Source organism: Chelonoidis abingdonii, chromosome 17 (genome assembly GCF_003597395.2).
Source record: "Chelonoidis abingdonii isolate Lonesome George chromosome 17, CheloAbing_2.0, whole genome shotgun sequence".
Lineage (NCBI taxonomy): Eukaryota > Metazoa > Chordata > Testudines > Testudinidae > Chelonoidis > Chelonoidis abingdonii.
Window position 1 is genome coordinate 9,590,449 of NC_133785.1, and position 16,409 is coordinate 9,606,857.

Below are 16,409 nucleotides of genomic sequence, written 5' to 3' on the forward strand. Positions count from 1 at the left end.
CCACCAAATGAAGGCAGGACACTGGTGAGGATTTTGATGAGCCACGGAAATCTCCAGCAGAACAAGGCTTGGGAGGCAAGGGAGTTTAGCCAGCGTTCAGCCTCCCAGGGTAAGGTTGTACTCCTCCCCCCACCCCCGAAATAATGCACAGTGATCACGAAATGGAATGAGCTTTATTCTTGTGCTTTACAAGAGCGGGAATGTGTGAGTGCTTCAGGGCTGGGGTGGGTAGAGGGGCTGTGGTCAGACTGGGCAGGGAATAGGTGGCATCTGGTCCCCTGGTTCGGATCACAGATCCTGGCACTGCCCAACTGACCCTAGCCAGATACCAGTGGAGAGGGGAGGCCATGACCTGCTTGGCTGACAAATGGTGTTGGAGGTCCTGGCAAGGGGAAACCAGACAATCCAATAAGAGGCTAAGAATTTTCCAGTGTGATGCCCCAATGGCAAAAGCTCCCTACTCAAAAGGGCTAAGACGATTGGTCACTCAGCAAAGGGAGCTCCCGCGTGGCGCTAAGTGGGGCATCCCCCCACGTGGGCAGGACTACATTTTAACTGGTACCCCACACAGGACTGAGCCACAGCACATAGCTGCCGGTTAGGACTGGGTTTGTCAGCACAAAGGAGCCCCTGGGCATATCTCCCACGAGCGAAGAGCCCTATTTTGCCCCAAAGCCGAAAGCAGCAGTGGTGGTGAGGGGTGTTAACCCTGGACGGGGGAAAGTGTGGCTGGAGATTGAATAGACCACGTTGGTCCACACCATAGACACAGGCTAGGAGTCTCTCTAAATGCAGGCAGGGGCCCACGGGTGGGTCCCACTTCTAGAAGCAGTGTTGGCCCTGCCTAGGGAGTCCAGGCTGGCTGGTAGCACAGCGCCAGAATCAAGCCATGGGGCTCGCTGGCCCTTGGCCAATGTTAGCTAGGGCTGGGCAGCATGCTGTGGGCTGAAGGCTCTCTCTGGCACAGGGAAGGGTGGGGGGGTGTCTGTATTTTTTGGTACCATTCCCACCACACCCTAAGGCAGCAGCTGGTTGAGGGAGGTTCCCCTCTTCTCCATGAGACCCAACGACACGGTTCAGTTCTACCAAGGCACAAGGGGCGGGGAAGGGAAATGAGGAACAGTGACGGTTACTCTGCTCAGGCCTTGAGGACCCATCCCTTTCGCTGGGCTGGAAGGAAGACACTAAAGCATCTGCACCTCCCAGGTCGGAGCAGGAAGTGAGGGGGGAGCCTGGCATTGTACAACAGCACCTGCCCGTGCCCCCTGCTGAAGGAGAGCCCATCCCATGCGATGAGAAATAACCATTAAGGAGCCGGGATCCAGATGTGGTCTCCAGTCCAGGGGCCGCTCCCAGGAGCAGGAATGTGAGTCCGGTGGGGAGGGTGCCCCATCCCGGTGACAAGGCACTGGCCGGCACAGGTAGGAGGTTAAAGCTGCAGTTGGTCGTTTTTTTTTTTTTTAAAGTGCAAAAAAAAACCAAAACAAAAGAAGAAGGGGGGAAGCGAAGGAAAGCTGAAGGGGGAAAGGAACAGGAATGAAAGAAGAGAGGAGTCGAGATCTGCGGGCCTGGAGTCACTCTCAGCCAGCAGCAGCTGCAGCAGGAGCACCGGACTTTGCAAAGCCCCAACTCAGCCTTGGCACGAAAGCTTCACTGGGTTTTCTTGTCAGGCGGAGCCCTTGCACCTGATGTGTCAGCTACAGCAGCCCGAGTGGTGTTGCCCATGCGGGAAGTGGCCTGGAGAAAAGGTGCAGGAGAGAGATTGGTTGGTGGGGGTGGTTGGAAAGTCCCAATACGCACCATAGCGCCTAGGCTAATGGGTGAAACGGCTGCTGCGAGTGTGAGCCAAATTCTTAGATCACCTGCTCTGGGGGAGGTCAAAGGGGCCACGTTCCCAGTGCTGGAAAGGTCTCTGCAGGGATCTCCAACTCCGGCCCAGCCCCGCCAGGGCAGCAGGCAGGACTGGACCCTGCAGTACCTCAGCCACACTGCACTGTCTCCACATTATCAGAGGGGCTGAGCCTTATGAGTCCCTAAGGACCAGCCAGTCCCCTGGCTCGCCAATTCCACCTTCCCTTTAAACAGCTACTACCCGCTCTCCCACACCATCCATGCCAACGAGTCCTAGTCTGCCTCATCCCAGGCATCCCCTGCCCCAACCCACATCCCCCATCTCATGTCCCCTTGCCATGCCTACCCAGTGCGCCCTACCCCCAGTACTGCCCACCTGCTCCAAGACGAAGTCGGCGGTAGTGTCGATGACCACACCCAGGTCCCGGTACTGGCCTGAGTAACGGATGTAGCCCCAGGCCAGCAGGGCAATCAGCAGCAGCCCTACCACGCAGTTGCAGAGCTGGGCAGCCACATCCAGCCCCAGGAAGCCGGTGAGGCCTGAGCCCAGGTAGAGGGCCACGATAGCGCTGAAGATGACGGCCGGCGTGCGGAAGGTGCTGAAGATATTCTTGCTCTTGTTGTGCTTGGCAAAGTGCTCAAAGAGCTCGCCTATCTCCTTCTCCAGCTCCACCTCGTAGCGCTGGCTGAACTCCTTCCCCCCCATCTTCTTGATCTTCTGGAAGTGCTCCAGGGCCGACGCACGGTGCTGCTGGTGCTTCTCCTCCAAGATCTCCGGGGAGATGTAGGGTTTATCGCCTCCGCACATCTGGGGGGGAAGGGAGCATCATATGGGAGGTTGCATCTCTGTGCCCAAATGGAATCTATGAGAGTTCAGAATATCCCTGACTGCAGTATGACCCCTGCCCCCACCCTCCCTCAAGCTTCCCTGCAACAGCAGGGACCAGGGGGATGGAGTCAGGACAACTGGGTTCTATCCCCAGCTTTATGACAGGAGTGGGGTCTTGTGCATTACAGTAGAGGACCGGGGAGTCAGGACTCTGGGAGTTCTCTTTCTAGCCTCTAACAATATGTTTACAAGTCCTGCTAATAATAAGCAGGCCCGCCGGGGGCTCAGGCAGGACCCAACATCCAGTATGTGGGGGAAGCGGAATACACGGTTTGATCATGTGGACACCGATCTTGGCTGCCCACTGGACGCCATGCCCCACGACTCACGCACCTGCTCCATCTTGTTGTAATACATGTCCTTGGCAGAGGCCACAGCTGCTAAGTTATTGGCTTCGGCGGTGGCCTGCAGAGAGAAGGCAAAAGCAAGCCATGATCCGCACTGCCATGAGTATCACTACTGCGGTGCACGGTGCAGTACCGCCTGATGCCTATGGGGTGGTGGAGCTGCTGCAGCCATGCTGGGTGCAGTACTGTCTGGTGCCTCTGGGAGGCACTGTGGCTGATACAGAGCTGCAGGGTGCAGTCCCATCTGCTGTCACTAGGGAATTGGATTGCAGTAGCAGTCAAGCTTAACCCTTTCCCCCTTTTGTCTCCACCAACAGCACCCTCTGGCACCCAGCGGGTAGTTTTGACCCACAGCATGGGCTGATAAGCAGGATGCATCTTCCAGCCGAGAACTGACACCAGGGGTAAGCAGGGCTGGATTTATGCTGCCTGCCCTGGGAAAGATGCCTCTGGGCCAGCAGGGGCTAGGAGTGCTCACATTCTGTATGGGAGTCACTTCCTGCCCTCCAGAGGGACGCAGATCCTGGAGCCTTAAGAGACAGGGGAAGGCAGCTGATCTTCAGGGCATGCTGCTCAGCTCATCGCAGGGAAGCACTCACTGCCATTCCTACCCAATGGCCAGAGTCAGAAGAGGATTCGGGGTCCACTCACTGCCCCCTCCCCCTGGCTCTGGCTAGCCCTAACCAACCAAACTCACCTGGAGCATGGATTTGGGGTGAGGCAGGTCCTCTCCTTGGTAGATCTTGATATACGCCTGGGAGGGAGAGAGTGACAACAATGAAAGCAAGGTATAGAGCTAGGAGATCTAGGCTAGGCACTTCTTCGGCTCCCATCACAATCTTTAATGTATTTATTTACACCCCCGTTAGGCAGGGCAGTGCTATTCTCATTTTACACACGGTGAACACAAGACACAGAGACTCTAAGTGACTTGCTCAAGGTTGCCTGGAACATTTGTGGTGGAGCAGTGTCTTGAACCCGGGTCTCCCCAATCCTAGGTAAGTGCTCCAACCTCATCTATCTCACAATAGGAAACGACAGGCCAGTGCCCGTTCATCTCTTAGTCACTTCCCCGGGAACCTTCATCACAGGAACAGAGCCAACCCGGATCAGACCACTGGCCCATCCCCTCTGGGATCCTGTCTCTGATAGGGGCAGCACCAGAAGCTTGCCAGGATCCCTGCAGTGACAGGGTAACCAGTCCCCAGGGGGAAGTTTCTCCCAACTCTCCTCGCTTCTCGAAGCGAGAAAGGTTTATAACCACAGCTGGTCGCCAATTGTGCAACAAAACAGTCTTCCATTGAAAAAAGCAGTTTCATCCAATCAAAAACATTTCACAGGAGAGTGGTGATTTCAATCGAGATTGACGGGAAGTTGTCAAAACTAATCATGTTACTGCTCATTTCGATGAATAGAATAAACACGTTTAATTTTTACCTGAGCATTTTGTTTGGACTTTTATATTAAGGCACACATTTTAATAGTGTATTTGTATATATTCTATACTGATATTACATATGTTTTAATTTAATGTAACGTATATTATATTTAATATATGTTATACATAATTACATTATATTGAAATATTTACTATATCTAAAGGATAGTTATGTATATTAATAAAATGTAAAATATACTGTATAAATAATATACAATGCTAATTACAATAAACATGAGATGATATTATATTAAAATATTCATTGTAAAAGTCTAAATGAAAAGAATCCAAATGATCAAATAAAAAGGAAATGTTTTACCTTATCAAAACGCTTCCAGAGTCTCCAATTAAAATGTGTCAGAATTTTCAGTTCACTGCAAGTTTTGGCTTTTTGTTCCAATTTGCAGAAAAAAAAAAAAAGCCCAAATGTTGGAATTCCCTGCAGAATGGAAATGCTGGCTCCCAAGCAGCTGTTTGCAAAGGCTGCCAGCCAAAGGCTTTAGTGTTGCTGCCACCTGCTGGCTCGGAAAAGGCAATGCATCAGAACAGCAACATTTTCACATTCATCCTGGATTCTGCCCACCTTAAAATATTCCAGCAGGCCTCGGCAGGTGACCTTGGAACCATTGATCTCCTTCTCCAACAGCTGGTGAGGGTCCAGAACAATTGGGATGAGCTGCTGGAGTTGCTCCTTGAACTCGGGAGCAATGTCTGGCTCGGGCGGGAAGGAATGAGACACGTTAAGAAACTAGCATATATATACACTTGCATCAGAGCACCAGAATGCCTGAATTTCTCCTACAAAGCCCCCTGTGAAACAGCCTCACTGCCCAGATGGTACAGAGAGGGGATGTGACTCACCCCGAGATCACAAAGAGTCTGTGGAAGAGCTGGGACTTGAACCCCAGTCTCCAAGGCTGGTGGATAACTCCAGCAGTGCTGAACCATGCTCAGCCCCCTAACAGACAGGACAGAAGTTAAAACACCCCATCAATTAAAGGAAATTGGGTGAGATGAAATCTAGTCTGAGCTCAGATCTCTTAGGTAATTATCTGGCCCCCATCATTAATATCTGAGCTAATCTCCCAATCTGTGATAATTTATTCTCACAATAGTGCTGTGAAACAGGGAAACGCTCTTATTCCCACTGGACGGATGAGAAAACTGAGGCACAGAGTAGCTAAGTGACTTACAGAGAGCCTGCGCAGGGGCTTGAGCCCAGCCTGCATTGCCCACTTGTTACATTTTCAGAAAAGTCCACTTGTGCTTTCTCCCATGCTGCCCGTCACACCTATGAGGGTCTCCCCATAAACACCCTCAAAGCTACCTCACTGTCCACCTTCAAATGCCTCCTCAAAATTCCCCTCTAATGGGAGGCCTACAAAAACCTTGACAATGGTTAGGTCACTACTGCACTAAGATCACTGCCCATCATGCTGCTGGGGGCTGCCTAATGGTTTCTTTGTGCTTTCCCATCTGGCTGTTGTCTCTTGCCTTATCCTTAAGACTCTAAACTGTTTGGGCAGGTACCAGGTTTTTGTTCTGTTTGCACAGGGCCTGGCACCACGGGTCCTAGCCCATGACTAGGGCTCCTAGGCGCGATCACAGCTCAATATAATCGCTATTTTTAACTAGGGCTGGGCAACATTTTCTGACCCAACTTCTTTCAGTGAAAAAGGCAGATCTAAGTCGATTGAAACAGCTGATGAATGTGTGTTCATTGTGGCAAATTGTTTAAGACCAAAACAAAATTCACTTCAAAATTACTTTTCATTTGATATTTTAAAATTTTTAAAAGGGGGCAGCACAAAAATCAAAATGATCGACCCTAAATGATTTTTTTTTTTTTTTACTTTTTGAACTTTCAGGAGGTGTGTGTTTTTTCCCATTTTTTCAGAAGAGCCAATGGAAAATCCATTCTTTACCCAGCTCAGCTTGTAACCTGTGCAGAGGACATTTTTTGCAGGCAGATAGGGGAATTTGAAGATGATGAGGCCCCTTTATAAACCACACTCCAAGGGATCATAATTAAGTACATGCAGGTTTCCCAGCGCTGAGCCTGCAGATCCTGAAGGCGGGGCTCCAGCTCTCAGTGGTTGTTGCCTAAATCCTGTCAATCCCTGCAGTGCCCTGGTTAGGAACAGGCAACACTGGGTCCATGCAAGGGGAGCTGCATTATCCATTCTGGACTGCAGTGGGAGCAGAGTCAATTCTGTGCATGGCCTACCTTTTAGTCGCCCATCAAAGCCGGGGCTAGTGGCCACCTTGAGCCCTGGGTGTGGTAGGAGGAAGCAGTTGACGTTGGTGAAACAGGAGTGGATGTGCCTGCGGACATTCTGGATCTCCTCATGCTGATGGGTCTTCACCTACCGGCAGACCGACATAGACTCACAGACTTTAAGGTCAGAAGGGACCACAATGATCATCTAGTCTGACCTCCTGCACAACACAAGCCACAGAATCTCACCCACCCCCTCCTATAACAAGCCTCTAACCGATGTGTGAGCTATTGAAGTCCTCAAATCATGGTTTAAAGACTTCAAGGTGCAGAGAATCCTCCAGCAAGTGATCCATGCCCCACACTGCAGAGGAAGGCAAAAAAAACCCAGGGCCACTGCCAATTTTCCCTGGAGGAAAATTCCTTCCTGACCCCAAATATGGCGATCAGCTAAACCCTGAGCATGTGGGCAAGACTCACCAACCAGACAGCTAGATGGTCACCCCAGCTTGCCACACCCTTGTGCTAGCGGAAGGAGTCCTCCCACCCGGTTGCCAGCAAGGGCTGCCCGGGGGATTACGAGCTAGACTAAAAGATCCTGCCCTGCCTTGCTGGACAGCCTGGATCAATACCAAGGCTGAGGTGTGCAGGAGAACATCCCTTCTGATGCAGCCACTAATAGCTTCCCAAGGGGGTGCTGCTGAATCACCCTGCTGTGAAGATGGAAGGCGGGGGGGGCGCGGGGGTCAGTCCACAGGAATAAAAGGCTAAACTTGGCACAGTTTTATCTTGCCCTGCCCCTCCCTCCATGCAACCCTGCTGACTTCAGCTCTCAGCCATCCTGCAGGGCCCACAAGCATGTTGCCAAGGCCCAAAAGCCAAGGGATAAAGCAGGAGCAACATTTGAAGGGATGGACTCAACAGAGTCAAGGACCCCAGGGGGGCATGGTTTGAGACAGGCCCATGGGACAAGCCGGTCTCAGGGCAGGAGGCCAGGCCCCACCTGCTGGAGGGCAGGTGAGTTACATCACACGCTCAAAGCTCTGGGCTGCAAATGGCCCTCAACTGAGTGATGCCCCAAGCGTGCTCACCCACTCAGAACAAACACCAGTCCCCTTTAAGGATTTTCAGCTGATGTGGCTGTCCCGGCCAGTCCTTACCTCCAGCCGCTTCTCCAGGAAGTTCCTTCCCCCGTCCAGGCCATACGGGTACTCGTAAGGGAAGCTCCAGTCCCGAACCAGGAACATCAGGGTCTGAGAGAGATGGGAAGGCAGGTCATGAGGGGTCAGCCATGGGCTTAGGGGACACGCTTGCTCTGTGCCACCGGCTTGGGAATGTACTGGCCAACAGTGATAGAACTGGGTGACAGCAGGGGGCACCACCTCCTGGTCCCTTTATAGGGGGCAGAACTGATTCACAGCAGGGATGGATACCTAGGTAGCCCACAGGGCTTTGCTCCAAAAAGGAGTGGGGAGGGGGAGGCCACAGAGCTGGGGAGAATGGGATTTATGTATGTGCTTATTCGCTGGGAAGTCTAAGTCAAGATATAGCTTCTCCACCCCTGTCCCAGTAGCGTCCCCTAGGGGGAGATGGGAATTCAATCTCCATGCTCCATCAGCTGTTTGTGACTGGAGGTGGGCTGAGACCCCTCAAATCCATTTCACAGACACCTGCTAGAGAGGACTGGAGCCAATGGGGCTTTGAGGCTGCTTAGCACCACCAACCCCTCTGTAACAGGCCCAATGCCTAGAGCCAATCCTGTTCGCTAATCAGATGCAGCTGATAAAGACAGACAGCTACAGGAAAGGGGGCATAGCCAGAAGCTAGAGCAGAGGGAAGGTAGGTCCGGCCTTGTATTTTCTCCAGCTGCTCAGCCTGAGACTGGGATGAAGAAGGCTCCTCACCAGAAGCAGGAACCCATGTGAATTTCCACAGCCTGGGAGAGGAGGGATGTGACACTCCCTGGGGAGAAGCGACCATGGAGGACTACAGACAGAAGAGCCTCAGACATGAGTAACTGGGCCCCTCTACTGCCCAATCTGCAGCTGCACCTATTCAAGGAGCAGAGACTCAAGCTTAAACCCAGAGGTCAAGTGTTCATATCCAGACTACCGACAGCTCCATAACACAACAAGCAGGCTAAAGCAGTCATGCTCCAATCCAGTGCCCTGCTGGATTGTGGGTTACAATCAAAAACCTCTGCCCAAGGAGTGAAAGCCCTGAATACCTGCACTCCAGGTACGTCTGGATAGCTGGAACCCTGGCCTAACCCAGTTCCCCCCACAGGCCTGTGTGCTCATTCACCCCTCAGGGCAGGGCATGCTGAGCCGGGACAGGGCGGGCTGCAGGGCGTACCTGGAATGGTTTGAGGAAAATCTCGTCCATGGCTAGGCGCCCGTACTCTGTGAAGAGCTGAAGAAGCAGAGAGACCAGTGGTTAAGGGACAAGACAAGGCTGTCACAGCTGGAGTGGGCAGGGAAGGTGATCACTGGGGACCCGTCAGACATACAAAGCCACATGCGCACACACATATCATGGGTCATCATCCCATAACAGCCACCATGGGCCAACACAGAGTCATAGATTTTAAGGCCAGAAGAAACCATTAGATCATCTAGTCTGACCTTCTGTATAACACAGGCCAGATAATGTTACCATTCCCCCCAGTACTGAGCCCAGAAACTTGGATTTGGCTAAAGCAGTGGTCTCCAACCTTTTTACCCCCAAGATCACTTTCTGAATTTAAGGGCAACCCAGGATCTACCCTGCCCCTTCCCTGAGGCGGCACCCCTTCCCCGAAGCCCTGCCCTGCTCACACCATCCCCTCCTCTCTCCGTCGCTAGCTCTCCCCCACCCTCACTCACTTTCACTGGGCTGGGGCAGGCGGTTAGGATTTGGGAAGGGGTGCGGGCTTTGGGCTGGGACTGAGAGATCTGCAGTGTGGAAGGGGGCTCCGGGCTGAGCCTGGGGCAGGGGTGCAGGAAGGGGTTCTGGGCTGGGGCAGAGTGTTGGGGTGCAGGAGGGGATTTGGGGCGCTGGGCTCTGGGAGGGGGCTCAGGGCTGGGGGTACAGCCTCCCACCGGGTGGCACTTACTGTGAGCGGGCTAAAGCAGGCTTCCCGCCTCCCCTGGCCCTGTGGCCCACGCTGCTCCTGGAAGGGGCCAATGCACCCCTGCGGCCCCTGGGAGGGGGATTAGGGGCACGTTACTCCACGCACTGTCCCTCTCTGCAGACACCGCCCCCCACTCCATTGGCCACAGTTCCCTGTTCCCAGCCAATGGACACTGCGGGGGTGGTGCTTGCAGGCAGAAGCATTGCGCCGAGACCCCTGCCCAGGGCCTTAGCGGCAGCCCCGCTGCACCACGGGAGATCGCGATCAACCGGTTGGTAACCACTGGGCTAAAGCATCTTCCTGAAAGGCCTCCAGTCTGGGGATTTGGAGACAGCACCACTTTTCTTGGGAGTTTGTTCCAAAGGAAAATCGCCCCCAGGGTGAAACACTGGTGCCTTATTTCTAATGTGAATATGCCTGACTTTAACTTCCAGCCATTGGTTCTTGTTCCGCCTTTCCCCACTAGGTTAAAGAGCCATTTAGTACCTGGGATTTTCTCCCCGTGAAGTTACTTGTACACCATGATCAAGTCACCTCTTGATTTTCTTTTTGAGAACCTAAACAGATTGAGCTTCTTAGGTCTCTCACTGTCAGGCATTTCTCCAGCCCTCTGATCGTTTCTCTGGCTCTTTTCTGCAACCTCTCCAATTTTTAAAAAAGTGCACTCTAGAACTGCACACACTACTCCAGTATTGGTCTCAACAATGACGTATTCAGAGGTAAAATATCCCCTCACTGCTCCCTTGTTTATACATCATGGATTGAAGTGGCCGTTTTGGACACAGCATCCCATAGCTGCAGAGACAGATCTTACCCTGCTCACCCAGTCAGCCAGCTTGGAACTGGCATTACCCTACTGGCGCTCCAGATGGAGATGCAGCCAGTGCCAGGCACCATGTACCTAGCAACTCCAGGCCAGGTAAGAGCCCTGCCTTGCCTACACCCCAGCCAGGCCTACCAAACCCAGTCAGGTGCTGCAGCTCAAAGAATTGTTTCTGGGTCACCCCAGCTGTCTGGGGAAGCTCCCCTGGCCCTCAGTTCTGGGTTTAACGTCCCTGCCACATCTTCATGTTACAAGGCCCCTCCCCTGTTACCTGCAGCTGCTGCAGGTCGTCCTCCTGGATGTTCTGGGATAGGTTATAGATCTGCAAGGAAAGAAGATGCTGTTAATGTCAAGAACCCACCAAGGAAGCCGCAGAGCTGAGATTCAAACCTCCCCTGCCATCCCTGCCAGACAATCAGATGGGGATGGTGCCACTGAGCTCCCCAGCCATGGTGCTGGTATCCTAGCACTGTGTCCACATCTCTCCCTTTCCCAGCCATCTCCATGTCACTTTCTTTGGCCTCTTCTTGTAAGCGAGCCCCCCCTGCCCCCCAAGGCTATTCCCACATCACCCAGCCAAGTGCATTGTGTCTGGTTAAAGCTCCTGGCTCCCAAACTCTCACCCTGAAATCTCAGCAAGTTCCCACTGGGGCTCACCAACCCGGAGCAAAGTCGGACGCCACCCACTCTATTCACAGTGGGAGCAGAGATTTCCCAGCCACACCCCCTGCTCAGAACCCCCACTGCGCTGCTTAAGGTCCTGAGCCATGAGGTGACCACCTGCACAGTTCCCCTAAGGGCTGGGAGATGGCAGCCCTTGTGCACAGCCCCATGCCCTGATGACACCAAGACACTGTCCCTGCCAGCAGGGCCACATGCCAGGCACCTCCAGCCTAGGAATGGTTCCTCTTGTCTAACCCCAGGGCATTCCCCTCTGCCAGGCCCACCTGGATGGAGCTGGTCATGGTGCTGAGCGCAAAGATGGTGGCACAGTCCTTGACGGTTGACTGGCTGTCGAAGGCGCCCTGGGTGTCCATCAGAACCACTGCCACCTGGGGGAGAGGGGCACAGATTGGGACGGAAGAGTGTGGGCCAGATGAGACCAGAGAAAGCGCATTGACACATGCCCATGCTGGAACCCAGGAAGTGCCCAGCTCCAGCTCATTATGTGGGGATAATGGTCTCCTCCCGAGTCGGGAGACAGCATCCAAGGGCATGTGGGGCACCATCGGTATGGCCTGCCCCTTCCACAGGTCACCAGGCTTGGCATCAAGAGGGGATCACCCAGACTGATACCCTTGGCGCACACCAGCAGCCGGTAACGCTAACCCTCCCCCTAGCACAGGGCATGGATCCAGTTGATGACCCAATGCCATCCTGGCCCAGGTTGCACCCCCTGCAGATTTAGTGAGTAGCTGCACCGGCCTGCAGCAAATGGCAGGGAGCCAAAGCAAAGCAGGCAGAGGAGAGGTCTGGCTGCAGATCAGAGGCAGGCTGACTGTCAGGATCTGTGCACTCTCTTCCATAATGCTGCAAACCTGGGGGTGCAGCCACATCTATGACTCATACTCACAAAGGTGCCACATCCCCCTATGCATGCTCCCCCCACCCCATGCCTCCTCCCGACCAGACACACTCCCCACTAGGCTGACCAGACAAGTATGAAAAATCGGGACAGAGGGTAGGGGGGTAATAGGTGCCTATATAAGACAAAGCCCAAAATATTGGTACTGTCCCTATAAAATCGCGACATCTGATCACTCTACTCCCCACCCCCATCCCCCACCCTTACCTTTTTCCCATCTCGCTTTTCCACGGTGAACACCTCACTCCAGATCTGAATTCCGGTGGTCTCGGGATCTGAGCCTCCACGCCATGAAAACCCCATCAGGGGCTCATCCTCTTGCCCCAGCCAGCTGGACGTGCCACCTTCCTTCTGCAGAACAAGCAAGAGGGGCGAATTCTCAACTGAGAGCAAGGCTGGGTCAGCTGGAGGCAAAGCACTGGGGGAGGGGACAGTGCCTCATCCAAGTGTACATGTACTGCAGCAGCAGGGCATCATGGGAACAGAGCTTACCTGACTGTACATGTAACGCAGCATGAAGTCCAGCAGGAAAGATTTCCCTTTCCGGAAGGCTCCAGCTACCGACACCACCACCACATCCATGTCCCGGATAGATTCCTGCAGCAGCACCCGGCTCAGCGCCTTCTCGTCCAGCTCAAAGGAGTGGGCTTCTTTGTGCACCAAGACGATCTGCACTGGCCCAGGCTTCCCTCGCCCCATGGTGTCCCCACCTGTGGGCATAAATACATTGCTTGGGAGGCTTCTTAGGAAATGCCCTGGGGAGGTGGGGCTTGGGAACAATCTTCCTAGCAAGGGTTTAGATTATCCCACGTCCAGCTGCTTCGGGGTTTTTTTTTTGCACTTTTCTCTGAAGCATTTCATGCTGCTCAGAGATGGAATATCAGGATAGACGGGTCCATGGGCCTGATCCAGTATGACTATTCCTATATTCCTCTCTGTACAGCAGAGGACCACAGCCCTGGGCTGACCTACACACCAGAAATCCTCCAAGCACCAAAGGTGGGGTTAGGGTGTAAAGCTTCTTGTTTTCCTTTCCCAAACGCAGACCTGGAGAGCTTAGTTCCACCCTCGCGCCGGAAGGTATTGTGAATCTCTCCCATTCCCAAGGTCTGGGAGTGTCTGAAGAGATGCACTTGTGTGGCTACAGGGCCTCTCTCGCCTAAACTGCAGCCTGTGCCTTCCACATCAAGCTGATCAGGGAAAGCTGAACTACCTGGCTACATGCAACCTGAGTCCCAATCCTGCTGCTTGGGGGGGCACTCAGCAGCTTGGATGATCAAACCCAAGGGCCAGAGCTCCCATCGCAAGCCTGGTTGCTCTTCCTCGCCACCCGGAGCTCATGAGGGCTGAGGTTACAATACTCCATGTCAACACTGGACCAGAGATGACAACTCCTCCCCTCCCCCCTCCCAATCTTCTGGGCAACCCACAACACAAAGGGGCAGGACACAGCCAAGGGAGGGATGTCCCAAGGCAGTCCCAGCTGGGGAGAGTGAGCTTGGATCCGCTCCTTTCTCAGGACAGGGAAGCCTTGGAACCAGAAATATTTGAAGAGCAGGATGGGGCCGGGTTATATTTGCTGCAGCCTGTACCAAGAGGCACCCTGTTGCCAGTCACACCCCTGAACTCATTGGGGCTGCAGGGGCAGGATTAATTCAGGCAGTGGCCTGGCCAGCAGTCAGAGCCGTGAATACCCACCCCACAGCCCAAGGAACATGTGCCAGTCTAGGAGACTTTCTGCCAGAGTAATTGGCTCAAGCAGGTGGAAGTTGGTGCTTCCTTGCTAGGGTTGTACTCTGTCAGAGTATGTCTTCACTGCTGGGCTCTTTACCTGGGTGTTATCCCAATCCACTCCCATCCACATACAAAACCCTCTCCCCCAAATTTAGTAGCCCAGCTGGGGGGTGGATTACAGCCCAGATTCTGCTTTCACGCAGGCTGGTAACCGGCCCACTTTGCAATGAGGATGCTGGAAAAAAAATCACTGGAGGGCTGATAGTCCTCCCACACCTTCCCACAATTCCCTGCGTCCCTAGAACAGACAAGTTCTCCCACAATTCACTGGGAAAGAATCACAGAACATCTTATCATACTGCAGCACAAAGAACTATGGGCTATGTCCTCAGAAGTCCTAGTCACACACACAGGAAAGTGCAGCACAAGTGAGGAAGAGTAACACAGATACAGTACTACAGTGTGGCTGCTCACGCCTGGGCTAGGCCAACATGGGTGCAGATCATCCAGGCCAATGGCAGTGAACAGGTAACTTCTAATCCAGCACTAACCCAGGCTCAGGGTAAGGCCCTGGTGGCTCAGGAGATGTTGGTTCTATTCCTGCCTCTGTGGCTGACTCCCCATGCAACCTGGGGCAGGTCACTTTCTCCCTCTGCACCTCCAATTCCCCACCTGCAAAATGGGCATAATAACGAATGAACATTGGGGTGGGGGGGGGGAGAAGAGTATTGTTTTTAGGCCGCTGCTTTGTACCACAGTGGCTCTCCGTTGGCCTTAAGAGTCTCTCTGAGCCAGGGCCACAGAGAGGCAGTTATCTTAGCACAGCCTCGTGCAGCAAATTCCACAGAGAGGGATTTTACCACGATGCTGACGAGAACCTCGCTAATGTGCCTCAGTTACACAAAGTATTAAGCTTGACATGGATCAGGACCCCATGGGGTCAGGCACTGTCCAAACATTGAACTAAAAAGACAATCCCTGGCCCAAAGAACTTCCAGTTGAATGAAATTAGCGTGATTTGATAAAATATGTCAGAAAGCAGAATGCTGCCACGAAAAAACTGCCTTGGGCTGGTTCCTCAGCTGGGGTAAACAAGCACAGCCCACTTGCCCTCTGACTGGGGCCAGCCAAGGGTCTGACCCTCTGCCTCATCGTGCAGGGGTGGGACCGGGGGGTGGGTTGAGCAGCAAATGGGGCCAGGTGCATTCCTAGATTCTAAGGCCAGAAGGGCCCGCTGTGATCATCTAGCCTGACTTCTTATATAACATAGGCCAGCCCTGTATTAATTCCTGTTTGAACTACAGCAAATCTGTTAGAAACACATCCAGCCTTGATTTAAACATTCCCAGCAATGGAGAATCCACCACAGCCCTTTGGAAGTTGTTCCAAAGGTCAAGTTCCCTCACTAGTCAATTTGCACCTTATTTTCTACTCCCAATTTCAACCTCCAGCCAGTGGGTCTAAAAAGACCTTCGTCTGTTGGATTAAAGAGCCCATGATCAAAGTTCAGTTGCCCATGAAGAGAGATAAGGTGGGTGACGTAATCTCTTTTATTGGACCAGCTTCCATTGGTGAGAGAGCGAAGGTTTCCAGCTACAGAGAGCTACAAATTGGTCTAATAAAAGAAATTATCTCCCCACTTTCTCTCTCTAATATCCTGGGACCAATACGGCTACAACACTGTTTCCCATGCAGGTACTTTTAGACTGTGATTAAGTCACCCCTTAACTTTCTCTTTAAACGAAACAGATTGAGGTCCTTGAGTCTACCACTCTAACCATGTTTTTCTGATCTTTTACTCTTTCTCGTGGCTCTTCTCTGAACCAATTTTATCAACAACCTTCTTGAATTGTGGGCACCAGAATTGGACACGGCATTCCAACAGCGGTCGCACCAGTGCCAAATACAGACAAAACCTCCCTACACCTATACAAGATTCCCCTGTTTATATATCCAAATTCTCGTTAGCCTTTTCGGCCACAGCACTGCACTGGAAGCCTGTGTTCAGGTGATTATCCATAGGTTAGGACTGGACTGGAAAGAGATCTGAGGGGCAAAAGTCTTGGAGAAAGGAAGTCGGGAGTCCGGGACTCTAGTCCATGAGCGACTAACACCCAATCTATGCCTCTGGATAAAACTTTCCACTTTCCTTGGCTCTTCACCATCAAAGCACTTTGCGGGCATCCATGCCAACCCCCCTTCCTTGGATGGAATGAGCCTCTTTCAACAACAGAGGCAGAGAGAGAGAGAGAGGAAATGGCTCGCCCTAAGGCATGAGCACCCAGCTGCCCCATGCTTTGATCACAAGGTTGCTTGTTAGCTACACCACTTAGGGCTTGGCTACACTTGCAAGTTGCAGCGCTGGCGAGGGGGTTACAGCGCTGCAACTTAGCAGGTGTCTACACTTAAAAG

The 16,409-nt window shown here is 52.9% G+C and overlaps 1 protein-coding gene across 2 annotated transcripts in view; it reads right to left on the bottom strand.

Moving 5' to 3' along the window:
- Positions 1–154: 154 nt before the first annotated feature.
- The window catches only part of ATL3 (atlastin GTPase 3), a 23,950-nt gene continuing 7,695 nt past the window's right edge, over positions 155–16,409 (bottom strand). For both annotated transcript variants that reach the window (XM_032804136.2, XM_032804137.2), the window contains exons 2-13: positions 12,756–12,973; positions 12,471–12,614; positions 11,626–11,730; positions 10,950–11,000; positions 9,099–9,155; positions 7,904–7,996; positions 6,753–6,891; positions 5,109–5,236; positions 3,785–3,841; positions 3,074–3,145; positions 2,228–2,659; positions 155–1,737 (exon numbers count right to left, since the gene is read on the bottom strand). In XM_032804136.2, coding sequence (XP_032660027.1) covers positions 1,651–1,737; positions 2,228–2,659; positions 3,074–3,145; positions 3,785–3,841; positions 5,109–5,236; positions 6,753–6,891; positions 7,904–7,996; positions 9,099–9,155; positions 10,950–11,000; positions 11,626–11,730; positions 12,471–12,614; positions 12,756–12,962 — 1,572 coding nt within the window. In that variant the 5' untranslated portion in view covers positions 12,963–12,973 and the 3' untranslated portion in view covers positions 155–1,650. The remainder of the gene's footprint in view (positions 1,738–2,227; positions 2,660–3,073; positions 3,146–3,784; positions 3,842–5,108; positions 5,237–6,752; positions 6,892–7,903; positions 7,997–9,098; positions 9,156–10,949; positions 11,001–11,625; positions 11,731–12,470; positions 12,615–12,755; positions 12,974–16,409) is intronic.